Source organism: Peromyscus leucopus, chromosome 2 (genome assembly GCF_004664715.2).
Source record: "Peromyscus leucopus breed LL Stock chromosome 2, UCI_PerLeu_2.1, whole genome shotgun sequence".
NCBI classification, from domain to species: domain Eukaryota; kingdom Metazoa; phylum Chordata; class Mammalia; order Rodentia; family Cricetidae; genus Peromyscus; species Peromyscus leucopus.
In genome coordinates, this window is record NC_051064.1 from 37,239,227 (window position 1) to 37,266,870 (window position 27,644).

At 41.0% G+C, this 27,644-nt stretch overlaps 1 protein-coding gene across 2 annotated transcripts in view; it reads right to left on the minus strand.

The window, feature by feature from the left end:
- The window catches only part of Klhl32 (kelch like family member 32), a 225,564-nt gene that overhangs the window by 105,606 nt on the left and 92,314 nt on the right, over positions 1-27,644 (minus strand). For both annotated transcript variants that reach the window (XM_028877992.2, XM_028877994.2), the window contains exon 4: positions 15,613-15,720. In XM_028877992.2, coding sequence (XP_028733825.1) covers positions 15,613-15,720 — 108 coding nt within the window. The remainder of the gene's footprint in view (positions 1-15,612; positions 15,721-27,644) is intronic.

The following is a 27,644-nucleotide window of genomic DNA, read 5'->3' on the forward strand; positions in this document are numbered from 1 at the left end:
ACCAACTCCATAACATGAGGGCAGACTCTCCCTAACAGAGCCAGCTCCACAACATGGGGGCAGACTCTCCCTAACAGAGCCAGATCCACAACATGGGGACAAACCCAAAGAGAAAACATTGATTTTCAGCTGCTGACATGTTGAAGATGAAACAACGAATAGGATCAATGGCAATTTTGCTTTGGAAAAGGATTGTTTTACTTTTATTTTATGTGCATGGGTATTTTGCCTGCCTGTGTGTCTGTTCACCATGTGTATGCAGTGCCGCCGAGGTCAGAAGAGAATATCAGATTCTCTAGAACTGGAGTTACGGATGGTTGTAAGCCACCGTGTGAGTGCTGAAAACTAAACATGGGTCCTCTGGCAAGGAGCCAGTGTCCTCGACTGCTGAATTATCTCTTCAGCCCCCTGGACACCAATTTTCAAGTGTAGGCATGATTTAACAATGTCGCTGCTGGGTATTGAATGGAGAGAGAAGATGGAGCTGAATGCAAATTATTAAGTCATGGTGCAAATAATACAATGACAGCATGCACACAGAGTTATGCCAAGGGAGCCGAGGATTGAAGATGTCTCATTTCATTAAAGATGTCAGAGAAATAAGCCCCGATGTGAAAAGGAATCATCAATACACAATTCTTTGCTCATTTGGGGAATTCCTTGCATAAGCTTTGTAAAGGATGCAGATAAAAATACAGCTTTAGAGTCTGCCAAGAAAAGTCATTGGCATTTTTCTATCTAGCATCATCTCATAAAGAAATACATGATTGACTGCTACTCATTTCCATAGAATTTGAGGAGGGAATGAGGCAGAATGCCAAGATAATATGCTTAGAAAAATAATTGGCACAGTTTTTAGAGTAAAAAAAATGTTTCTATTATTAATTTCACGAAAAGCAAATTTAATTTTACCTCCAGTGTTTACGTGGTGCCTACTATCTTCCGGATATCATGTGGCCATTTTGTTTATGCCATCTGTCCTTCCTGTACCACCCCCACTTCCTGCCTTTCAAGTAGATATAAACACCACTGGGGATAAGGAAACTGAAGGCAAGGTAATCCACCCTTTCATCAGCAAGTCTTTTCTAACTCCAGCATTCCCGGCATCTTTCTAGACTCTGTGGAGATGCCATAGGGATACAAAGATGCATCCTTGTCACCACGGTGCTTAGAGCTTAGGTTTCAGTCCACTTGGCCTCTACTTACAAGAGTAAGACCCAAAACATGCTAGATTGGAGACAAGAGTTCAGTTTTGAGGTACAGCAAAATTCAAGAAAACTAGAGTTCTCCTATAACTCCTGTCCCTACACGTATGTAACATTTTCATATGAACATCTCCCACAGCATGAATACTAGAGAAAGCCAGGGGCTTTGGGAGAAATGATATGTCAATGGAGACTTATCAGTTAGAGCAAATGTGCCATTCTGTATGAGATGTTGATATGGAAATGTTACACATGGGTAGGGACAGGAGGTATAGGAGAACTCTAGTTTTGTTGAATTTTGCTACAGGAAAAACCTGCTTTAAAAAAAGTCTATTGATTAAAAACTAAAAACAAAAAAATGTTAAATAATGTTTACCCCACAAACTATACAAAGGCATAAGGTTAGGAAGATGTGGTCTGCAGATTGCAATTTGCCACCTAGATGCATATGGTTTTGTCTTCTTGTTGTCTATGGGGATGATACACTTGACATAATTTTCCCTTCAGTGTACTCCTAATACCCAGTGAGTCCTTAACACACAGTAGGTGATCATTAAGTATTTGCTGAATTAATGAATTTCATCTTGAGAGCAAAATATTAAGAGATAGTTCCTACATCATAACAAAGGAAACAAATATTCACAAATTAATGTAGCACAGTCAAACTAATGCCTTCATTAGAATGTTCTTAATGTTATTCTGCTCCAGTGGAATATCTACTTGCAAAAAGAATCTTCCCACAAGCTCTGCTGGAGGGGTGTGGATACAGCTTAGTGGAAGAGCATTTAGTTAGCATGCTCAAAGTCCTGGGTTCAACCTCCAGCTTTGGGGGAAACAGCTAGCCACTTATGCACTGTACTATTCATCAGAAAAATCATATTTTTTTTTTTTGCTATCCTGATATTTTTTTTTTTAAAGAATTAGGATCTCAAAACTCACATATACTGACTACCCTGTACAAATACTAAATGCGGCCAGCAGAGGGCTCAAGGACTCCATTTTTAGGGAAAATTTTTAAAATTTGTTATCTAACAGTAGCCTTCCTCGGTAAAAACTCTGAGGAGACAGTTCTTCCTTCTGGTCATATAATCACACATCTCTGAGTTCACTTAAAAATAATCCAAATGGAAAAAAACCCAGAATTACGGTAAAGCATTATTATTTATATGGCCAGCATTTACAGATAAGCATACTCGTCTAATTGGAGGAAAGGCGGTGAAGTAAATTATAGCCACACGTTTTGTTTGTTTTTATTTGTGTACTTATGTTTTAAGGCAGGAAGTTACTATGTAGCTCAGATTAGACTCAAATGCACTGTGTAGCTGCAGCTGATCTTGAAGTTGTGATTCTCCTGCCTGCCTCACCCTCTTGAGTGTTACAGACAGGCACAGTCATATGCAGCTGATGTAACCATTTAAATATCAGGAACATAAATCAGTCAGAGAAAATAGGAAACTGAAAGCAATATAAGGCCAGAAAAGAATATAAGTAAATAAATGTTGTAAATAATATAATAAGCAATACATAACACACGCAATTGCTGTGCTCATGCTGTTATAAGTGGGCCTCAAAACTAAACAAAAGAACTGAAGTGGTGGCCCTGGGGGTAAGGTACCATCTGCAGCAGCCTGAGGGCCTGAGTTTGGATCCTGAGCACCTGTGTTTAGGATGGGTGTGGCCATGTGCCTATAACCCCCACATGTGGGGCAGGAACAGGCAGACCCTCCCCTACCTCTCAAAGGAAGGTAAAACTTGCTGGTGAGAAAGTCTAGCCAACTGGTGATCTCCAAGTCCACTGAGAGACACTGTTTAAACAACAAAGTTTGATGGACAATGATAGGGAAGACATTGCCCTCCACATGCTCAGGCATGGGTGGGAGTATACACCTACGCACATACACTCCATACACATACACATGCACTCACACTAAAACAGAAATACAAAGTAACATCAAATGGTGAGAACACTAAAAACAAGTCTATTGCCTCCAGACCCAGCGATCTAAAGGAAAATTTCCTGCAGATATTAAGGTCATTGAATGTTTCTCTTGGTGATACCTTAAAGAACATCAGAAGTAAAAAGTAAAACACAAAAATTTGCTTAGAACCCAAGCATTGCTTTCTGATTTTTCTGGCTTGATTTCAGTATAAAATCTGAAATATGAGCAGTATTTCTTAAAGGAGGCTGTCCCTCTCTAGGGGACAACTGGGAAACTCACATGAACATCTCCAGTCATCCAGAAAGGATGCCAGATGCCAGGCAATGTAAAGAGCACTCATCAAGAATTCCCCGACAGCTGTATGCTAAGATGCCCTGCAGTAATGCACATGCAAATAAGATTTTTATTTATAAACAAAATAATGAGAGTCCAAATATTAACTCTAACATGTAACCATATTTGTATTGTTTTTCTGTGTAATAATACATTCACTTTTCCAGTGTTAGGACAGTAAAAGATGAATGGAAGCCCTTTGATGTCTCTGTCTTGGAGTTTTACTAAGAGCTACTCACTATTTACAACAGTACAGTATCAAGGATATGCTCAGGTATGTGTGCCGCCAGTAAAGCATTCATGTATCAGTCAACTGTCCCAGGCATGCTCAAGCCACCTGCACATGTAGACAAGTATTTTCCCACTATACACTTCACTATATATGTATTGACTTGATTTTAAAAATAAAATTCTTTCCTTACATTCATCCACTACATATGGTCAAGTCATTTCATTGGGGTTTAGGGTCATTTATGTAGGTCAGTTACATTACACAATAATTTCATTTCAAGTTAGAAAGCATTTTCTCATATTAAACTCTGATAGATGGGACTGAGAATTGAAAATCCAGATAACAATTTTTAAAAATTGACTGATATATGAATGTTTTATTGCTAACACACATACCCGAGCAAAGCACTGTACTGTTGTAGAGAGTAGCTCTTAGTAAAACTCCAAGAAAAAGACATTGTGGAGCTTCTGCTCATCTTTTACTGTCTTAACACTGGAAATTGAAATAATAAAAAAGACCCCACAGCTCCTGGGAAACCATCCTGTTCATATTTTTCTCCTCAACAAACATATCAAGAGAGCTATTACAGTAACAGGCACATTCTTTTTTTAACCTGAACAAAGGAAAGAAAGTTCATGTACTTTAGCAACCTGAGACCTCTTATGAAAATAAATGTACTTCCAAGACTTGCCATAATATAAATGGCTAACTTTCCACTCAGATAATTTCAGCTATGATCCTGGGCACCACTCAGAAATGTCAGTGATCAAGAAGAAACAGGTACAGTGGCTTCTGTCTAGAAATACTTCAAACAGAGGCACCATCTACCCACTGCAGTGCAGAGGTGCCCCTTAAAACACATGTGACAATGGGACTTTCTGCTGAAACATTCAAGAGGAATAAGTGTCCAGAAGGGCAGACCCACCCTGAGTAAGCAAGTGCATTGAGCTATCTTTATGAGTGGCTGGATGCCAGAATATTTCTATGCTGGATGATGTCAGCAAGAACAAACAATGGTTGCTTCTTGTCCTACTACTGACAATAAAACCATCATGAAGAGCAAGAGGAATACGTGTGGTTCCCTGGGCTGGCAGTAGGTTCTGGAGCAACAGAGAGCTGCAAGCAGAGCCAAGGGAAGAGAAGAAAGGCAGACCCAGATCATGTAATGATGGCGGGTTAGGAGCACTGTGGCCTGCACCCATGCTGGTCATCAGATATGGTTTCAAGTAGTAGGAGCCTCTGATACCACCAGTAATGGGTGCGTTCTGTGCCAGAGCTCAAGCGTCTTGGACCATAATGGTTCCTATATGCAAAACTGAGGTGGAAAAGAATTCAGATGCCATGGACATATTCAGTCCCCTTTTGTTTTCATTAAATGACTGGGTTTAACCATTTCTCAATATTTGTGCTTAAATATGACCATTGCTTAAGGGATTTCTGATGTCAAACTGCTGGAAGATTTGGAGCCCTGCATACCCTTCTGCCTTGTGTCCTCAAAATAGGGCAAGCATCTAAGAAATCTCCGAAGTCCTTCTAAACAAAGCCCGGGTCTACACAGAGAACCCTCCCCTCCATCTACATCCTATCTTCAACCAAATTCAAAGACAGTGATCCTCCACTCAAACCCAGGAAGCTTACTCTCCCACTTCTCTCAATAATAAAAGGTAAACTCTCCCCAGAGGCAAATAACAATGATTTTTTAAGAGTCAAGAAAGAAAAAAAAGAATTGACTGATAGAACTTAAACTTTTTCCTCAAGCTCCTGTGTAGAAAAATCCTTTCTGTGGAGAAATGCAGTCATGAACAGTGTCATAGCCTGGCAAGAATTAAAGTGAGGAGAAAACGACCATTCTCTGCAAATTAAAAATTCTCTCCCTTAGAAGGTGGATTTCATGCAAATCAAAGCAACTCAGATTCCATCTTATACCTGTCAGAATGGCTAAGATCAAAAACATTGATGACAGTCTATGCTGGAGAGGATATAGAGTAAGGGGAACTCCTTCACTGCTGGTACGAGTGCAAACTTGTACAGCTACTTTGGAAATCAATATGGAGATTTCTGAGAAAATTGGGAATCAATCTATCTCAAGACCCAGCTATACCAATCTTGGGCATATACCCAAAGTCGATCATATCACAAGGACACATGCTCAACTATGTTCATAGCAGCATTATTTATAATAGCCAGAACCTGGAAACAATCTAGATGTCCCTCAACTGAAGAATAGATAAAGAAAATGCGATACATTTACACAATGGAGTATTACTCAGCTATAAAAACAATGGCATCATGAAATTTGTTGGCAAATGGATGGAACTAGAAAAAAAATCATCCTGAGTGAGGTAACTTAGACCCAGAAAGATAAACATGGTATATGCTAACTCATAAGTAGATATTAGGGGTAATGTAAAGATTAACAGGTTACAACCCACAGCCCCAGAGAGGCTAAGTAACAAAGCAGGCCCAAAGAGGGACACATGGATTTCCCTGGGAATGGGAAATAGAAGAGATCTCCTGGGTAAACTTGGGGTGGGGGAGGGCGATAGAGGATTGGAACATGAGAGATGATGCTGGGTTGGTTAGGGGTGGGATGAAAGGGGAGGGCAGTGAAAGAGATGTCTTAATAGGGGAGGCCATTTTGGGGTTAGGGAGAAACCTGGTGCCAGGGAAACTCCTAGAAATTCACAAGGATGATTCCAGTTGAGACTCCTAGCAATAATGGAGAGAGTGCCTGAATTGGCCATCTCCTGTAATCAGATGCTGACAACCCTAATTGTCATCAGAGAGCCTTTATCCAGTAACTGATGGAAGTGGATGCAAAGATGCACAGCCAAGCACTGGGCTGAGCTCCTGGAGTCCTGTTGAAACAAGGGAGGAGGGATTGTATGAGCCAAGGGGGTCAAGATCATGATGGGGAAACCCACAGAGACAGCTGACCTGAGCTAGTCAGAGCTCAGGGACTCTGGATCAACAGGTAGGGAACCTGCGTGGGACCGACTTAGGTCCTCTGCATGTGTGTGACAGTTGTGTAGCTTGGTCTGTTTGTGGGACTCTGAGCAGTGGGATCAGGACCTGTCCATGGCACTTTAACTGGCTTTTGGGAACCTATTCCCCCTGCTGGGTTGCCTCACCCAGACTTGATGCAGGGGGAGGAGCTTGGTCCTGCCTCAACTTGGTGTGCCACACTTTGTTGACTACTATGGGAGGCCTGCCCCTTTCTGAACAGAGACAGAGAAATGGATGAGGGGCGTGTTGATGGGAGGGAGGCAAAAGGAGAGGAGGGAGGGGAAACTGTGGTTGGTATATAAAATAAGTGAAAAAAATTAATTCATAAAACAATTTAGGATGCAACAAGAAAACAAAGAAGGTAGATTTCAGGCTGTGTTTTGCAGATCCTGAGACACAGCTAAAATGGCTCAAGGGCCTTCCACCCTCCAGGCTTCTGCAGGCATTGCTAGATGATACAAGATCTTGAAATTAAAATACCAAAATACTATTGAATAACATTAATGCTGTTCCCAACAGATGCACTTCAGCAAATTTCCTTCTAGAATTGTTTTACATGCTACAAGCCGAGTAAGGCTCATAAGTAAATCTGACGGAGACTTTTTCCATACCAAGTGACACATTTTCCCCTGAAGGAATCGTCCATTGGAAAGCAGTTCCAATTAAGATTGCTGCCACTCTGCTGCCTGGTTTGATGCTCAGGTCTCTAGAGAAAAGTATTCTGTTGTGGAGAATAAATAGAGTTTCCATGAAAATAAAGTGCTACATATACATACCTCCCAGCAGGCTTCCTGTTCAGTATGCCATCTATGGGGGTATCCAGGTCTACTGCAGGACGGGACCTGTCATCAATACCCTGCATATGTTTGTGTAAGGCTTACACACACACACACACACACACACACACACACTCTTGCACGCACGCGCGCGCACACACACACACACACACACACACACACACACACGCGCGCGCACACACACACACACACTCAAGTGAACTTATAAGAACCAAATGAAAATCAGGAAAAAAAATCCTTCAATACATAAGAATATGTAAACTAAGGAAGAATTTCTGTTGGTAGTCAACTCTTATCTGTGTGAATAGTCTTATATAATTGCCATTATATATAACAATGTTTTTCATTCGCAAGAATATCACATTTTTTTTTTTTATTTCTGAAAGACTTAGAAGTGGTTAAGAGTGACAAAATATTTCCTTGTACATATGACACTAAAGCATTCTCTGGGTCAGAGAAAGGCTGTTAGAATGTGTGTCCTTAAAAACACATTCTTTGCTGAGCTCAGAAAGCCAAAGATTAGAATCTTGGCTACTGAAGAGAAGAGAAAGGCTGTACCAACACTAATTTTCTTCTTTAGATGCTCATCCAACTGGCTCATAGCTGACAAAGTGAGCAACATTCGGACATGGAGTGCTCTAAAGAAGACGACAGATGTCATTGTTGTGTGGCATGGCATTTCTCCTTCTGCTTAGGGCTTCTAGAGCCTCTCCACCAAGTAACAAGTGATACAGCAGGAAACAGAGTTTCCTGGAAATGAAAATAAAACTAAGCACTCTCCAGAAAGTATAACATGACAGTCCTTGGCACACATTCAGACCTTCTTGACATCACAGCCAGGGTGCTGAACAGGAAATCCTTGGCCCTGAGTTCCACTTGCTTACATCCTGGCACCAAGCTACCCAGTTCCTAGAGGTTATCCTGAAGCACTGAGCTAGCTGGCCTACTTCCCAGGATTCTTTTCTTCATAAACTAGTTTCAGTGTTACCTGTTCCTCCCCATCTACCTAAAGTTTTTTGTCTGTCTTCTTGTCATCTGTCTGTCTTAAAACAATTCTTGCCTGTTTCTGAGTGGCTGAGCATTTTTAAAATCAGTAATGAGATGCAGTACCCCCATTTCCCTCTCATCTTTCCCATGTCGGGAATGAGATGCAGTACCCCCATTTCCCTCTCATCTTTCCCATGTCGGGAATGAGATGCGGTACCCTCCCCCCCCCAATTTTCCTCTCATCTTTCCCATGTCTCTTCTAGTCCAGACTGAACCATGAGAAAGTGAGAAGGAAGAGGCCAGGAAAGAGGAACCAGGTTCTTGCACACTGGGGTACACAAAAGCCAGTGCCTTCTTGGGTTGATTCCTCCTCCTTTCATGGCAGATCTTCCCAGCGACAGTCTCCAGAACAAGGCCTGCTCCCCAAGGAGATGCTGCCTGTCACCTCTGTCCCATCCCTGTCTCTGCCGCAATCCCAGCAACTGTTGGTGGCCGTGCAGGGACACCACAGGGACACAACACATGCTGAGCCTTGTTCAAGCAATCTGTGAGCAGTGTGTAGACAAAGGAAGAACGCTTTCTAATGGGTGCAGAGACGAGTCTAGGCTTGTGAGACACGCGTCTGCAATGACACAGGAAGCGTGCACACACGTTCAGAGGAGCTGTGAGCCCTGAGGAAAATCTGACTTTCCTTCAGCACTTCCTGGATGAAATCTGTGGGATGCTGCTCAGAAGGCTGTACTTTAGAATTGTGTGTAGGAGGAACACACACACACTGTTGCACTTAGCAGTATTCATTCAGCACTCCCACTCTGTACTCCAAACTTCTTTCCAAGACAGCAGTGATTTTCAGACACTTAAAATACTTGCATTTTATAGTATGCTTACTACAACCAGCTAAACACATAATCAGCTGTCAGTGTGCATGCATGTATGTATGTGTTTGTATGTGTGTGTTTCTTATACACATAGTTCTAAAGTGTGTGTGTATATATATATGTGTGTGTGTATATGTGTGTGTGTGTGTGTGTGTGTGTAAAACATACCATATTATATATACACATATATATTGCTTAAAAGACATCACCGGAAAGTCCATAAGGATCAGTAACAATGAAGAAATTGGAAAAACCATGCTTTCATTTATACAAATACATTCCAGATTCTTTTTTACTCAGTGCTACTTTCAACTCCACAATAAGAGAAGGCATCTTTGCATATTTCTCAAACATGCTACAAATGCAATGCTTTGCTATCATCTGTACCCCCATTTCAAGGCAAAATGGATTTATTGCAAAGTCATTTTTTTGAGAGAGAGTCTCACTATGTAACCCTGAGTTGCCTGGAATTTGCAGTGTAGGCCAGGCTGACCTCAAATTCACAAATATCCATATGCCTCTGCTTTCTGAGTGCTGGGATTAAAGGTGTGGGTCACCACATCTGACTGCAAAGTCATTTTGATATTTAAGAAGCCAAAGTTCCACTGGGCAGTGGTGGCACACATCTTTAATCTCAGAACTTGGAAGGCAGAGGCAGGTGGAACTCCGTGAGCTTGAGGCCAGCCTGGTCTACAGAGCAAGTTCCAGGACAGAAAACCCTGTCTCAAAAAACAAAACCAAAACCAACCACAGTTCTACCTCATCTTTCAGTTTGTAGTAGAGTGTTGGCATGGAGGAAGAATGAAAACTCCAAGTTCACTGACATGGGAGGTGCCCCCTTCTACACACATAGACTAAGGACATGGAGCTGTCTGCAAACATCCCCAAGTACTTCGGTGCCTCTTTCAACAAGATGCAACAAACATGACATGTCTCCTTCTCAATGGCAGTCAGAAAAAGGCAACAGATTTGGAATAAGGAAGAGGTTTCAATAACTAGGTCAAAATACACAAGGGGAAAAGATTGTATTCAGTCCATTGCACCTCCTTGATCTCACTGTCTGTTTTGTTTTGTTTGAGACACAATCTCTCTATTTAGTCCCAGCTATCTTGGAATTTGCTATGTAGACCAAGCTGGCCTAGAACTCACAGAGTTCCTCCTGCCTCTGCCTGGAATTAAAGGCTTATACCACCATGCCCGGAGGATTTTTCTGCCTTTCAAGAAAGATCACCACATTTCTTAAAGTTGTTTTACAAATTAGGTTAAGGAGTACCCATGAAGTTTCTAACATTGTGACATTGTGTTCTAGCTGCTTCACAGTATTCAATGAAAGAGATGCTCCTTCTTGCCCTGTTAGGACATAATTTAAACAGTGAAGTTGATGGTGTGTGCTCCAGCCTCAGTATTTCTCTGTGGATACTCTCAAGAATGGGCCTCCGGTCTCAAGAAAGAATAAACGTAAGTCCAGGATAGGTCGGAGGTCTTTCTTTCCTTTCCCTTTTAAAAAAAGTCATTATATTTGCTACATATATTTTTTTCCATTACTGTGATAAACACCATAACCAAAAGCAACTTGGGAAGGAAAAGGCTTGTTTCATCTTACAGTTTACAGCCCATCACTGAGGGAAGTCAGGATAGGAAGTCAGCGAAGGATTCTGGAGGTAAGGAATGAAGCAGACCATGAAGGAATGCTGCTTACTGGTTTTCTTGCTCTCCATGGCTCACTCAACCTGCTTTTTTATACCACCCTGAACCATCTACTCTCAGGTGGTACCTGTTGAATGCACTAGCCCTTCTCACATTAATCAAGAAAGTTTCCCCAACAGAAAAATCCAAGGGAGGTATTGAGTCAGTTAAGGTTCATTCTTCCCAAATGACTTTAGTTTGTGTCAAGTTGACAAAAATTAGCCACTACAATTGATCCCTTGTCAACTTCAAACACTTATCACTGTTAAACTACTGTTTCCTTTCTTGTTTCTCTCCAAGATCTCATGTTAATATCACAATATAAAGCCTAGTATAACTTTACAAGTCCCACTTTAAAATTTCAGTCTTTTCACAGTATCTGTCTCTAACTACAAATTATCTCAACTATGGGCTCCTGTAAAATAAAAAATAACTTACATACTCACTTCCAAGAGAGAGAAAAAACAAAAACAGGGAACAGTAACAATTAGATCAAAGCAAAATCAAACTCCAGTAGTGTAACTCCAATCCTGTAGCTCAGTGTCCAAGATCTTGGACTCACTCAGTATCTTCTGGTCTCCAAAGAGCTTGGACAGCTACACCACTCTGGCTCCGCCATCCAGAGCACACACAGCTTGTCTTATAGGTTCAGGCAGGCTCCACTCCACACCTGCTATTGTCCTTTCTGATCATCCCAAAGAACTGCCATCTCAAATATGTGGAAGTAGTTCACTACAATTGAGGCTGAACTCTCACCGACGGCCTCTTGGTCTCTCTTCAGGGACTCTGACCCTACCACATAGTGCCAAGCCTCAGTTTCTCTCTGTGAAGTATGGGTTATTGATTTTACATAAGAGCCAGACAAGGCAGATATGACAGTGGTGTTAAGAGATAAATGCACACATAAAACAATTTAGAACTAATACATTAATTTACATATGTAAACCAAAAGCATAAAATACATTATTTGCCAATTTCATTACAAAAATGTTTGGCAACTCTGTATAATAACTGCCTGCCTTAATTTCTTAAGATATGAAATTTGACTAGGCTAACCCTGAATTTACACACACCATCCTCTTCACTCCTTTCTTTCTTTTATTCAATGTATGTTGTTTTTGTTTCTTCTGTTTTCATTCTAGATGCCAGATTTGTCTAAATTATTCTAAGACGTACATCCCAAACTCAACTGGATTAAGAAAAAGACTGAACAATATCACACTTGATTTTTTTTACATCTTTGAGTATTCTGCCTGCATGCCTGTCTGTGCACCACTTGTATGCCTGACACCCATGGAGGCCAGAAGAAGGCATTGGATCCCCTAGGACTAAAGTTACAGATAGTATGAGGTGCCATGTAGGTGCTGGGAATTGAAACTGGGTCCTCTGAAAGAGCACCTAGAACTCCTAACTGCTGAACCATCTCTCCAAGCCCAAATATCATACATTCTAACAACCATCGAAAGAAAATTCAGAGGAACGGTAAATTTTCCCACATTCTTCAAGAACCAAATACCACCTTCTCTGTGAAATGCAGTGCTGGCAGTCCCTGGTGACCAGGTCCACCACTTTTGTGTGTGTGCTCTGCTTCTGCTATACCTCCCAAATCTTCTTTAATACTGTTGCGCTGGATTGTTTATGTCAACTTGACACAAGCTACAGTCATCTGAAAGGGGGGACCCTCAATTGAGAAAATACCCCTCTAAGATCAGGCTGTTGGCAAGCCTGTGGGGCATTTTATTAATTAGTGTTTGATATGAGAGGATCCAGCCCACTGTGGGAGGTTCTACCCCAGGGTTTGTGGCCCTGAATTCTATGAGAAAGCAAAGTGAGCAAGCCATGGAGAGCAATCTAGTAAGCAGCAGTCCTCCACATTTCTGCCCTATTTGGATCCCTGGTCTGACTGCTTTCTATGATGAACAGTGATACGGAAGAGTGGGGAAAATACTTTACTCCCCAAGTTGCTTTGGGTCATGGTGTTTCATCACAACAACCTGCCTAATACATAAATTGGTGCCAGGAGTCGGGTATTGCTCTGGCAGACCTGACCATGTAGTTTTAGGAAGACTGTAGACTGACTTTGGAATTTCACTGGAAAGGCTATTGAGTGTTGAGAGTTTGGTAAGCTGCTCTGTGGGAGCTTGGGAGATAAAAGTATCGAGAGAAATTCAGACAATGGAGGACTGGCTTGTGAAGTTTCAGAGTGAAGCAAGGATTCTACTGGGCCATTTGTGTGAAGAATCTGTGGTGTCTGGTCAGCTGATGCTGAAGAATCAGTTGTAATTAACAAGAGACCAGAACCACCGAAGTAAGACCTTTGTTTTGCTGGGACAAAGAATGCTGGTCAGCTGGGGCTAAGGAGTTGGTTGTGAGCAAGAGGAGACCAGCATGGTTGAAGTGCAATCTTTCAGGAAATTTTCCCCCAGAGCCAGCACACAGCAGCTGCGTTCAAGAGGCAGCCAATGTTGTACCTCATGCTGGAAGGAGAACTTGGTATAGTAAGAGTCACCCAGGTGGTACTGTTTTTGAAGGCATGAATGGGGTCATGGAGAGCATCAGAGGCTTTGACACTATGTGACAGGGCTGGAGTCCCTGAAGTGAGCCCGGAGAGTGGTGAAAAGCGAATGTGGTGAAGGTGCAGCCCAGGGCAGCAGGAGACCCAGCATTTTGGAGATGCCGGTACCATGGGAACAACCTCCAAGTACCTCTAGCAGCCATGGAGTGGAGCTGGCCTAAGCCTATTAGACAAGGTGTGTGTGCTGTGGCAAGCCCTTTGGAGGAACCCCAAAAATCATGAATCCTAGAAGCCTGACCCCAAGATTTATGCTGTTGGACTTTTAGTTTTGCTTTGTTCAGATTGTGACTTTGCCCTGGTCCTTCCCTCTTGGAGTAAGAAAGTCTTTAACTTATTATTGGTTTTACAGAAGCCCACATTTGAGAAACTTAGAATTATTAAAGAGACTTTGAAATTTTAGAGACTGGATTTTTAGGGAGAGTTTATCTTTTAAAAGAAACTGGATATATTAAATAGACTGAAGTTTGAGTTTGTATTTGTAAATGCCATAGGACTTTTCAGTTTGTAATATGTTTTACATTGTGATACTTTTCTCCAGCCCCCATCAATGCCTGAGGCAGTTGGCAGAACTGGCCCTGAGGTCGTAAGACCAGGAGATCTAGCCCTGCCCCTCATCTGCTGCAGCACTCAGGAGAGTGACCCCTATGCCATGCCTGGGCAACACAGTAGAGCTGGTCCTGAAGGTGTAGGTGTGGGAGATCTGACCCTCAGGACGTGAACGCAGGAGAACTGCCCCCACTCCACTCATGGCTGCAAAGGGTGAACTCTCCTAGACAATGCAGGAGAGCTCAACCTAGTGGTGAGGATAAGGGAGAGCTGGTGGGCTGACCAACCCTGCAACTACCCAGGCCCAGAACTAGGATTATGTGTTGGCCACAATATCCACCCCATCTCTGATCTACTGGAGCACATGAAGGGACTTGACCTGCAGACCCAAAGCTGCAGGGTCTCCACAACACAGGGCAACCACAGGATAACCAAGAGGAGTCCCAGTGAGGGCCCAGCATGGACAGCGTAGCAGAAACCAGTGGCCTGGAACCAGACCAAGGACTCTTTGCAATGAGCACTTGCAAGTAAAGATACATAAATAAAAGGGTTTACTGTGTGATTCACAGTGTCACACTACAGCTTCCATGATGAGATTTCCCCCAACACACACTTTTTTCTTTTCTTTTTCCTCTTAACTTCTATTTGGCGGTAGGGGGCTGCAAGAGAAGAGGGCAGATATGCAGGGATGGGAGATGAATGGGATTGAGATGCATGATGTGTGAAAGATACAAAGATTAAATAAAAAGAAAATTAAAAAAAGAAAGAAAGAAAGCAGGCTGAGCAATCCTTGGACAATAAGCCAGTAAGCAGCATTATTCCATGGCTTCTGGACCAGCTCCTGCCTCCAGGTTCCTGCCATATTTGAGTTCCATATTTGAGTTCGCCTTCAGCGATCAACTGTGATGTAGACAGTAAGTCAAATAAATATCCCCCCCCACTTGCTTTTAGTCAGGGTGTTTCATCACACTAATAGTAACCCTAACTAGGACAACTGTTTTGATTTTTTTCTTTGTGGATATGGGTCTTGTTCACTCTATCGCTGGACTACCACTTGCCCTGCTTTGCTCTTGTTTTTCAGACAATAAGCCATAATTGAGTCACTGAGCTGAAGTGATAGCAGGAATTCAACTAACCGTGATTCTTTTCCTTATGAGAGTTTTTTGGACTGTGGAAAAACAATCTTAGCATGCACATAATTCAGAGATATGTTTAATGTTATCTGTTTCCTAGATAACATTAAAAACCAAATGGTTCTACTCATTTTTCCATTACGTCAGTTATAAAATTAGGTAGATATGAAATTTTTTAACATTAAAATTACCAATATATAAAGTGACTAGATCTCATCCATTGAGGATAATTTCCTTTGATTAGGGCACAGTCAATAAGCAAAGATACTCATGTCACATTCGTCACTACCATACCTGTCCTGTGTATGCAAACTCCAGAGCCTGCTTTAAGCCCAGGCTGGTCACACCACGTAAATTCACTTCATCAGCTCCACTTTCCACCATACAAAGACTGAACATTGCCTGAAATGTGGAAAAAAGAAAAAAGAAAAGACTGAATTATGGGATCTAAAAAAAAAAGAGAGAGAAAGATAATGTCCTAGGGAAACTAGGAATTAGAAGTTTTCAGTTAAAATATAATTTTGGTTTCTGAAACACTTCCACAAAGCTTCATTTGCATAAGCACCTATCTGATAGCTAAACAGTTACAGTAAAACACACACACACACACACACACACACACACACACACAATGTATCTCTCAGCACACTCATCCAGGCAACAACATTCAGGCTCACTGAACTCACTTTCTGTTCTGGGATCAAACTGTTACATGAGGCGCAGCCATATTGAATATTCTGCCCAATGGATGCCGAGAGTCAAGTCTCTACTGATGTTGTTGTCTTTATGGTTTTGATTCTGGGTACACATCAAATACTCCTTGCTTTTTCTCTGTTTCAGTTACCGACAGTCAGACACAATTTGGCAATTTAGATGTAAAATACCAAACATAAACCATTCACAAGTTTCACATTCTGCACAACAGCATGATGAACTCTTTGGTGTCCACCCCTTTGCTCACTGTATCCATGTTATATATTCTACCCACCCATTAGTCACCTAGAAGCCATTTCCAATATCAGATCAGTTGGCATGGATACAGACCACTCTAATGCAGGTTGTAACGTCTCCATCAACAACTCCACTCCATCACATCATTCAAGAAACTATAGCACCTCACATCTCAAGAAAGGTGACTTCAAAACAATGAAATACATCGAGAGGTGCTATAGGCACATTATTTTATTATCTAATTTAGCATTAGATATTGTTATTAAGCTCTTACTATCCCTAACTTAAAGATCAAACTTTTATAATTTGTTTTTATGAGAAAAATAAAAGAATCTACAGGATTTAGCACTATATATGACTTCAAGCATCTGCTTTCAGTTATTTGAATATGGTCTCCACAGATAAGGGAGACCTTATGTATATAAAATGAAAGGAGATCCTCACCTGAAAGGGAAATCAGCATATTTATGCCCACCACAGCATCGTTCGATATATCCAATGTATGGAAACAACCTAAAAATTCACGAATTACATATTCACACACATCAAACATTCCCCTAAGAAAGACAGATACCAGCACCTAGAATTACAATCTTCTCAAATCCGATGCCTAGACATCAGCATAAAAACACAATCAATAAAGCCAGGATAATATGTCTTCACTAGAACCCAGCAACACGATCTCAGCAGGCCCTAAGTATGGCAACAGAGCGGAAGCAGGAGACAAAGACCATAATCAGCCTTCATGAGAATGATAGAAGTCCTTAAAGAGGAAATGAGTAAATCTCTTAGGGAAATCTATGAAAATTCAAGCAGTGAAAGGAAACCAATAAAACCACTCAAGACCTCAAAGTAGAAATAGACTCAATAAAGAAAACTCAAACTGAGGGGAATCTGGAAATGAAAAATTTAGTAACTTGGACAGGAACCTCAGAGTCTAGCTTCATCGGTACAATAAATGGAAGAGAGAATCTCAAGTATTGAAGACATGATAGAAGAAATGGATACCTCAGCCAAAGAAAATGTTAAATCTAAAAAACTCTTAGCACAAAACACCTAGGAAATCTGGGACACTGTGAAAAGACCAAGTATAAGAATAATAGGAATAGAGGAAGGAGAAGAAACACAGGTCAAAGGCACAGAAAATATTTTCAACAAGATTATAGAAGAAAATTATCCTAACCTAAAGAAGGTATAAGAAGCATACAAAACACCAAATAGACTGTACCAGAACAAAAGATTCCCTTAGCACATAATAATTCAAACTCTAAACATATAGAATAAAGAAAGAATATTAAAATCTGCAAGGTAAAAGGCCAAATAACATATAAAGGCAGACTTATTAGAGTACTACCTGACTTCTCAATGGAGACTCTAAAAGCCAGCAGGGCCTGGACAGATTCACTGCCGACTCTAAGAGACCACAAATGCCCACCCACACTACTACACCTACCAAAACTTTCAATCACCATAAATGAAGAAAATAAGACATTTCATGATAAAGCTAAATTTAATCAATGATTACCTAAAAATCTAGCCCTACAAAAGGCACTAGAAGGAAAAACTCCAACCTAAAGAGTTTAACCACATACAAGAAAACACAAGAAATCATCTCAGACAGCAAATTAGAAGGGAAACACACACACACACACACACACACACACACACACACACACACACATCACCACCACCACCACTAACAACAAAAAGGAATCAACAAATAATGCTCATTGATAACTCTCAACATCAGTGGTCTCAATTCCCCAATAAGAAGACACAGACTAACAGAATGGATGTGAAAATGGGATCCATTCTTCTTTTGCATCCAAGGAACACATCTAAACTTCAAGACAGACATCAGCTCTGCTAAAAGGCTGGAAAAAAGTATTCCAAGCTAATAAACCTAAGAAGCAAGCTAGTGTAACCATCTTAATATCTAACAAAATAGACTTCAAACAAAATCTAATCAGAAGAGGTAGGGAAGGACACTACACACTCATCAAAGGAAAAATCCATCATGAGGACATTGCAATTCTTGACATCTATGGCCAAACCACAAGGGCACCAAGTTTATAAAAGAAACAAGACTATGGTTTAAATCACATATTGACCCTCACACAATACCCGACTCACATCAATAGACAGTCATTCAGGCAAAAGCTAAACATAAAAATGCTTAAGCTAGCTGCTGTTATAGGCCAAATGGACCTAACATATTTACAGAACATTTCACCCAAATATAAGAAAAGATAACTTGTCAGCATTTCATGGAACTTTCATCAAAAATGACCATGTACTAGGACACAAAGCAAGTCTAAACAGCATGAAATAACACCATGCTGACCACCATGAATTAAAGCTGAATATCAACAACAACAGAATCAACTCAACAGAAAGCTTACAAACTTGTGGAAACTGAACACTAATAGGTCATGAAAGAACTCAAAGACTTTCTAGAACTGAGAAAAATAAATGCACAACATACCCAAACTTATGAAACAAAATGAAGGTGGTTCCGTAAGAGGAAAGGAGTGCCTACATCTAAGTGCCTACATCTTAAAAAATGGAGACATCTTGTGCTGGCAACTTAATAGCATACCTAAAACCTCTAGAACAGTGGTTCTCAACCTTCCTAATGAATTGACCCTTTAATACAGTTCCTCAGGTTGTGGTGACCCCCAACCATAAAATTGTTTTCATTGTTACTTCATAACTGTAATTTTGCTGCTGATATGAACTGTAATATAAATATCTATGTTTTGGGAGACCCCTGTGAATAGAGGTTGTTCAACCTACAAGGAGTTATGACCCACAGGTTGAGAACCACTGTTCTAAATACATAGGACCAAAGCTCATATGAACTCACATAGAGTGAGTCAGCATGCAAAGGGCTGTCCTGAGGCTGTGCCAGGTCCCTTGCTTATATTTTATGACTCCTGGTTTAATGTTTTCATGGGATTTCTGAGTGTGCAAACAAGTGGGTCTCTGTTTCTTCTGTCTGTTTTGTCCAATTCCAACACGTTAGTTTTTGTGTTATCTTATTTTATTATTATCCCTTAGAAGCCTCTTTGTTTTTTAAGTGCGAGATAGAGAGGGAGTGGATCCAGATGGGAAGGGAGGTGTGGAGGAACTAGAAGGAGTAGAGGGAGGGGAAACCATAATCAGGATATAGTATATAAGAAAAAATATCTATTTTCAACAAAAGAGAAAAAGTTTTAAAAAAATGAAAAAGAACATAGTGTTATTGCAGAGTACCTGAATTCAGTACCCAGTACCCAGCCAATCATTTGATTAGATTGCCTATAACTTTAGCCAGCAGATCAGATACCTTCTTATAGCCTCCACTGTTGCTGGGGTTTTTTCTGGCTTTTTTATTGGAGGGGGGGCACCATCCAGCTCCCAAATAAATCACACACGGAGGCTTATTCTTAATTAGGCATGCCCAGCCTTAGCTTGGCTTAGTTTCTAGCCAGCTTTCCTAAACTATCCTGTCTACTTTTTGCCTCTGGACTTTTCCTATTTAGTTCTGTATCTTACTCTTACTCTGTGGCTTGCTGGGTGGCTGGGTGGCTAGGTGACTGGGTGGCTGGGTGGCTGGGTGGCTGGTTCCTGGAGTTCTCCTCCTTCTCTGGTTCTCTGGCTCCTAGATCTCAGCTCTCTCCTTCCAGCTTTCTATATATATATATAATCTGCCTGCCAGCTCTGCCTATCCTTTCTCCTGCCTTGCTATTGGCCGGTTCTTTATTAGACCAACAGGTGTTTTAGACAGGCACAGTAACACAGCTTCACAGAGTTAAACAAATGCAACATAAACAAAAGTAACACACCTTAAAATAATATTCTACTACACTCCACAGACACCTGCACTCATGTGCACACACACATATACACATACACACAAATAATAATAATGACAATAATAACTTGAATTGTATTTGTTTTAGTGAACTTGATGACTACAAGCATATAACCCACTCAGAATACTGCCATAAATATGCAAGTTCTTAGTAAAATTTATACCTTGTAATAACAAAGCAGTATCAAGTTCTTTTCTACATTTTCTAGGGAAAATAATACAATAGGAGAATACTGGAAACCCAGTGCTGCTATAGATTAAAAACAAACAAACAAACAATAAACAACCAAACAGAGTTATCTTTAGAGTTTATGGATTTGCTTATGTATTTGAAGAAGATAGTCTGACATTCTGTCTTAGTTAGGGTTCCTATTGCTGTGATGAAACATCGTGACCAAAAGCAACTTGGGGAGGAAAGGCTTTATTCAGCATAGACTTCCACATCAAAGAAAGTCAGGGCAGGGAGTCAAGCAAGGCAGGAACCTGGAGGCAGGAGCTGATGCAGAGGCCATGGAGGGGAGCTGCTTACTGGCTTACTCCTCATGGCTTGCTCAGCCTGCTTTCTCAGGACTGCCAGCTCGGGGATGATCCCATTCACAATGGACTGAGCCCTACCTCACCAATCACCAATTAAGAAAATGCTCTACAGCTGTATCTTATGGAGGCATTTTTCTCAATTGAGGTTCCATCCTTTCAGATAATTCTAGCTTGTGCCAAGTTGAAGTAAAACTAGCCAGCACACCCAATAAATAATAGAAATTGTTATTATAACTCAGACAGATTGATCTTTTCTCCCATGTGACTTCCTTTCCTTTTAACTGAATCAAGAGATGATAAATAATGCTTCTACCCCTCACTAAGCACACTTTTAAAATTTCTGCACTGGCTGTAAGCCTTCATTTTTGCCACATTCTCCTATGGAATGACCCCATGGAATTACCACTTTGAAACCCTATCACCATATTTAGAAATGTAGTATTATTTCTACTCTAGCATCACATCATATGATCTTCGAAGTTCAGGGCCAGCTGTGGCAGCAGAAAACCAAGACTTGGGAGGTAGAGGCAGTAACATCCCTTAGAACTCAAGGCAAGTCTTGGTCTCCCAAGAACTCAAGACAAGAGGAAGTAATATAATGTTACAAATGTCATATTTATCAAATTAAAAAATAAAATGACATGACTACTAAATCAAGGTCAACGTTTCAAGTTTAATAGGTTTAGAAAGCACTCCAATCAGGGAAAACATCGTCAGATACCACTAACTTGAGGAACAACATGGACCCAGAGAAAACTCAGCTGCCCAGACTAGCTGAGCTTGTGAAACAGTGTCTACAGACCAGCTAGGGCCCATCATGAGAACAAAGGTTTTATAATTTAGGGCTGATGTTCTTGAAAAGGTAAACTGCAGTGTGTGTGAAGCCAGGTCCTGTGTCTTCCCTACTGTGGCCCCTCTACAGTAAACACTAACATTGTGGCCTCCAATAAACACAGGTAAAGGAATGAACAAACTGAGATGTTTCTCAAAGACTACACACAAATGATCGACTGTTATAGTGCTGAAAGCAAGGAGAATTTGTTCTGCGAAAACATGTCTACATGTTAGATATGGAGATATAAAAATTGTACTTGTTAGAAAGAACATCTACCATAAGCTAAACACTTCAAGCAAGTTCAGAGCTAGACATTTAGAGACAAAACACACACACAAAAACATATGGCCACAACATTCTGCCAATGCCTGGGAGACTGTTCTGCTGCAAAGTATGAAAACACAGCTCAGACTCTTGTTTGGTTCACGCTGTCTTGTGTCGGGCAGAGCCTTGGCTAGGCTGAGATTTACAGTCTTCACAGCTTACTCTTGGCTGGTAATGTGCTGCCACAGCCACAAATCTTTCTCATTGAAAACCCATTTTTGTGGAAACGTGGTCAACTTGCAGTGCCTACCACAGAGGAAGCTTCGGATTTACGATGCATTATTCTTTCTTTATTCACATGGAAATGACACAAATTGAGTTCTAAAATCACGGTCCATGAATTAAGCTGGCCTGGATCACGCTGGTCGTCACTGAGTCACACGACGAACTGCAACCACACCGAAGTGAGTACTGGAGCCCTCAAGACTGACAGAAACTGACATCTTCACTGACTAGTAGGATGGCAGGTGACAGGTGTGCTGACACACTGTCCCCAAAGATGCTGAAGTAGGACGGTTTTTACCTGGTAAACCCTGCAGCTTTACTGTTCACATAATACATGGGCAAGACATTAGCAATCTAAATAATCTCATGGGCAAAATAAACTTCAGTGGGGACACATTCGTACCTTGCCTTTCATGATTGAAAGTAAACAGCATATATAAGGAAGTCATTAAAAAGAGGACCTTTTGATAACTACAGCAGATCTAGTCTGTATCTTCCATATGCCCCGGGCTGCCTAATTAGTTCACAATCTTTACCATAGTCCTGAGATGTTGCTGAGATTTGAACTAACTTCTGAGTCAACAAAGATTATACATTTTGCTCAGTTTAATGCTGTGGTCATAGTTTATTGCATATTGTTTATAGCTCATGTACAGAATGTGTAGCAAACTTCAGTGAATGAGACCATTCACTTAATTGTAACAGTGTCTTTCCCTTCTATAGGGAAGGTGAGGACCCTGATGACAGCTGTTCTGGACTACTTACTTCTTTTATCTCTCAAATATAGTAACCCAAACCATCTCGGGAGCATCACTGCCTAAGAGAGTGGGGATGTTTGGTTGGAAGACTTTTTCCCCTGCATTACATTTATAACCACATTAATTTTTCTCCAAACCATAAAGTCATGCTCTACGGGAACAGGACACTATAGGGAAACTAAAACAGTAAAATCAGAATGCCATAAATATCCTTTGTAAGCTGTCATGGAAACACCAGTTTCCTCTGACCTCAACTATACAGAGTAAAGACAAATCATATGGAGACTGCCACAGAAAACCATAGCTGAAAAATGCAGAAAACAAGTGACCATGTGGTGTCCCGCCCTGACTGAGGTGTCTACAACACAACCCCAGCACCTAAAGCTCAGGGATCACAGGGGAAGATGCAGTGGAAAGACTGTGAGAGCCAGAGGCACAGGAAGTTTTCTGTGAGACTGTATATCTGAGGAATGTCAGAGAAGCTATATCCAGGAAGTCTCCTCAACATAGCTGCCTAAACATGACTTGAATAATGACAATGGATGTGCTAACATGGGAGGGGGAAATCGCACGGTGTCCCCAACCCTAGACAAAGAACTATGAGACAACAAAGGAATGCTAGGAATGGGGGAAACAGTCTCCCCTAGAGAAGATCCCCCATCAACTGGTTAACCAGAACCGAGAGGTCAGCCCTGAAATCATACACATACAAGTAACATTAGATGGTCTGAATAGGTTGTATTTACACATTTAGAAAAATACATATCGCAACAGTTAAAGTAAAAGAGATCATGATTTTGAGAGAGAGCAAGGGGGCACATGGGAAGGGTTGGAGCAAAATGGAGGGGGAAAACTATATAATTATATTTTAATTTAAAGAAGAAAAAGTATTTAAATAATTCAATAAAGAAAACATCTTACAAGTTAAAAACGATGCCACACACTGGTTTTCTTAACACCTTCAAACATATTGCTTGTTGTGATGTAGAGCTTGCATGTATTTATAAAGCAGGTATAAGGGAAGACATTTCTGAAAGATCAAAAACATCCTAAAGGTTGAAAACTAGCGACTAATTGGAGCAAGTGAGCAAACACAACAGAGGATTCTATACTAAAGAACATAGACAGGAATCCAGGGGAAACCTAAAACAGAGAAGAGGCTTATACATGACCTATCAGAGCTGTTCTGAATGTGTTTAGGTATGATAGCAAAACCAACTTCTCTCTAATAAGTGGATTTCTTACATTATTTTGTATGTTACCTGCTGGGTGTTTGCTTCTCATTGATGAGCTAGCCTACATTGGGATTGAACTCCAGATCCTCCTGCTCCAGGCTTCAGGTGCATCACCAAGCCCAGCTAGGATCTAAAAACCAGAGGCTGGAGAGATGGGCTCAGCAATTGAGTGTGGATTGACCTTTCAGAAGACCAAGGTTCAGTTCCAACATCTACAACGTGGCTCACCACCATCTGTAATCCCAGTCCAAGAGACTGGCCTCCATGGGCACTGCATACAAGTGGTACACAGACATACATGCAGGCAAAACACCCATATACATAAAATAAACGATAAAGGTAATTTTTTAAAATCATATTAGATACTTCAGAGGCTGCTGGGTTTTACTACTTCAGATATGGTCTCTGAACTACTGGCATTGGTGTCACCAATGAACCTGTTAAAAGTGCAGAATCTTGGGCCCCACTCCATACCCACTGAATGGGAAGTTATGTTTTAATGACAGCTCTGGATAGACCACACACATGTGAATGTTTGAGAAGCACAGGTACAGCCAGTCTCCTACCCCTTCATCACTTCTTGCATATCTAGATATTTGAAGTTTTGAGATGCCTAATGACCTTGCTGGAGAAGTGTTTGTAAAACCTCAAGGATATCAATTATAATTGCTGTCTTGATAGCTTTCTCCCACAGTATCAGTACATGTACAGTCACTTCTGCTGATTAGTCCTTCAGATATCTACTGGTAGTTTGTAGGCCTCCCCTAGGGGGAGAAAAACCAGCTAACTCTGAATTCTGAGTCATCCTAGCAATTCTGTTGCCCAAATTTCAGCAATTCAAACTTCTCCCCAGATGCAGAGGAAAAAAGACTTCTGAAGAAATGGAAGTTATTGAGAAAAGAAGAAGGAGGAGGAAGAGGAAGAGGAGGAGGAGAAGAAGAAGAAGAGGGGAGATGGAGGAGAAGAAGAAAGGAGAAGAATAAGGAGAAGATGGAGAAGGAGAAGGAGGAGGAGGAGAAGGAGGAAGAGGAGGAGAAGGAGGAGGAGAGAGACAGAGAGACAGAGAACAGCACAATTCCAGCTGTTTTTGAAAGAGTGATCATCCTGTGATCTTGAATAGGATAGAGATCAAAGCCTTCAGGCAAACACTTCACCCTATCACTTTCCCCCCAGTCCTGTGGGTTGATTTTCTCTGGTCTACTTCCTTCTTTTTATATTTTCCTGAAGAAGAATTTCAAGTGGTTGCCTCAGAGCTGCTTTCACACAAACCACTCAAAATATAACTCGGAAACTCAAAACAGAAAATCTTGAAGCAGTTACAGCTTGCTTTGAAGAATGGCAAGGAGTTTCTTGTCTGTCCAATCTGATAACAGGAATGGCTTCCTGGAGTCCAGCTTGAAGACTGAGACCACATCTAGCTTGCATGCCTATGGTTCACATGTAGCCATGAGATCTATAATTCAAATAGCCAAGGACCAGGAGCAGGCAAGCACTACAACAAAGCTTTGCCTTAGAAATCACAATGCCATCCACAAAAATTCAGTGTGATTTTTACAGAAAACTTTTTAGAAGGATTTTGAAGGATAACAATGTGGACTGAAGTCAATTAAAACTTTGTATTCTCTCTTAGAGCACAATACAAAGTAACACACAACACCTGTAATGCCAGCACTGGAGAAGCTGAAGCAGGCCAGGCTGGGTGGAGAGAAGAGCTAAGTATTATGTATCGTGCTTGGCTACCATGAGGAAGGCTGAGGGTCCTGTCTCCATCACCACAAAAACAAATCCCATGGAAGCAAAAGATTTAGCCTAAACTTTAACCTAAAATGTTCAGCGTCCTCTTATTTTCTCTTTCTTCACACTCAACCATTGTGATGGCTATTCTTGGTTCTCATGACTACACCTGGAACTAACTAAAACCCAAGCAGCTGGGTAAACTTGTGAGAAAATTTTCATAAATAAAACATAAAAAATTATATTTTGAGTGGTTTGTGTGAAAGCAGCTCTGAGGCAACCACTTGAAACTCCTTTTTTTTTCATAAAAAAAGTGGGAAGACCCACTTTTAATTCAGATCTTTTGAGATAGAAAGATACATCATTAATCCAATTATTTAAGGAGGGAAGGTCCACCTTTAATCTGGGCTATGCCTTCTGCTAGCAGCCCATAGAAAGGACATGAAAGAATGAATCATTCTCTTTTGCCCGCCTGTTCTTGTATTCACTGGCAAGTCCATTCCTTCCCTGGCATTAGAGTCCACTTCTTTAGGATTCTGGCGTATACTGAAGTCCAGCTGAGACAACTACTGAATTCTTGGACCTTTTTGTTGGCAGACAGCCATTGCTGGACAAGCTGGACCACAGCCTGTAAGCCATTTCAAAAAATCTTTTTTATACATAGAAAGTGCTTCTAGAGTAACAGAAGTAGTAAGGATGGACTTTTAAAATATCTGGAACAGGTTTTCCAATTTGCGAACACCTACAGTTACTGAAGTCTTTCCTAGCTTGGAGAATAATGAAAGTCCGTGGTGTGAACTATTTTACAATCTCAAGGAGAAAAATGTATTTTATTTTTCTGATTCACTAACTGTGAGGGGCAATGGATCTGGTGACTCTGTATATAAAACTTTTGACAATTTGTGGGAAAAAGGATGATGCTGGTTGGTTGCTCCTAGCATCCCTGGATAAATTGGCAATTGAAAAGAATGAGCTCCATGATAAAACTGACCAACTTCTAGCATCTCAGCATACAGTGAAGAACAACAAAGAACTTAGTGATAAAATTGAACAGCTCCAGATGGACAACACAGTCTAAAGGGTTCTAAGTATGCCCTGGAAGAAAATCTTCTCTCCAGCAGCCACAGAGCTCAAGTTGTAGAAAATCAAACCAAAGGCATCATTATAAGGTTGGCTGAGCTACAGAGAAAGTTCAAATCCCAGCCTTGGAGGGTGCTGACAGTTAAGAACAGGCATTAATTGTTAAACAATGGGGTCCTGTAACTTGAGATGGGGATGTGTGGGAGGACCCTATTGAAGCTGAAAACATTGACGGCCCCTCAGATTCTCAAAAGTTTTTCTCACATGAGGAAAGCGTCTGTCCACCCTCAGCAGAAGATGTGCTCACATCCCTGACCCCTGAAATATTCCTTTTTTTCTGGCTTTGACCGAGGAAGTTGATCCTTCATTGTCTGCTACTTGCAGTGACTTTCTCTGAAGGAGATACCAGCCAAGACAATAGTGTTGTGCCTCAGGGCCCATCAATGGTAGGCTGTAGACCTATAACCAGAATTAAGACAAAACAGGCTCCTAGAGGGGAGGTAGAAAGTGTAGTCCATGATGATGTGTGCTATACTACTAAAGAGTTTTCTAACTCATTCCAGCAAAAGTCTGGGGAATATGTGCGGGAGTAGATTTTAAGGGTGTGGGATAACGGTGGAAGGAACATAAAACAGGATCAGGCTGAGATTATTGATATGAGCCCTCTTAGTGGAGATTATAGGTTTGATATGGAAGCTCCCACAGTTTTTTTTTTTTAAGTGTCAAAAGTTTGCTTAAATGGTCTGCTGATGCATTTGTTAAAAGATAACATAATGAAAAGAAGTTGGCAA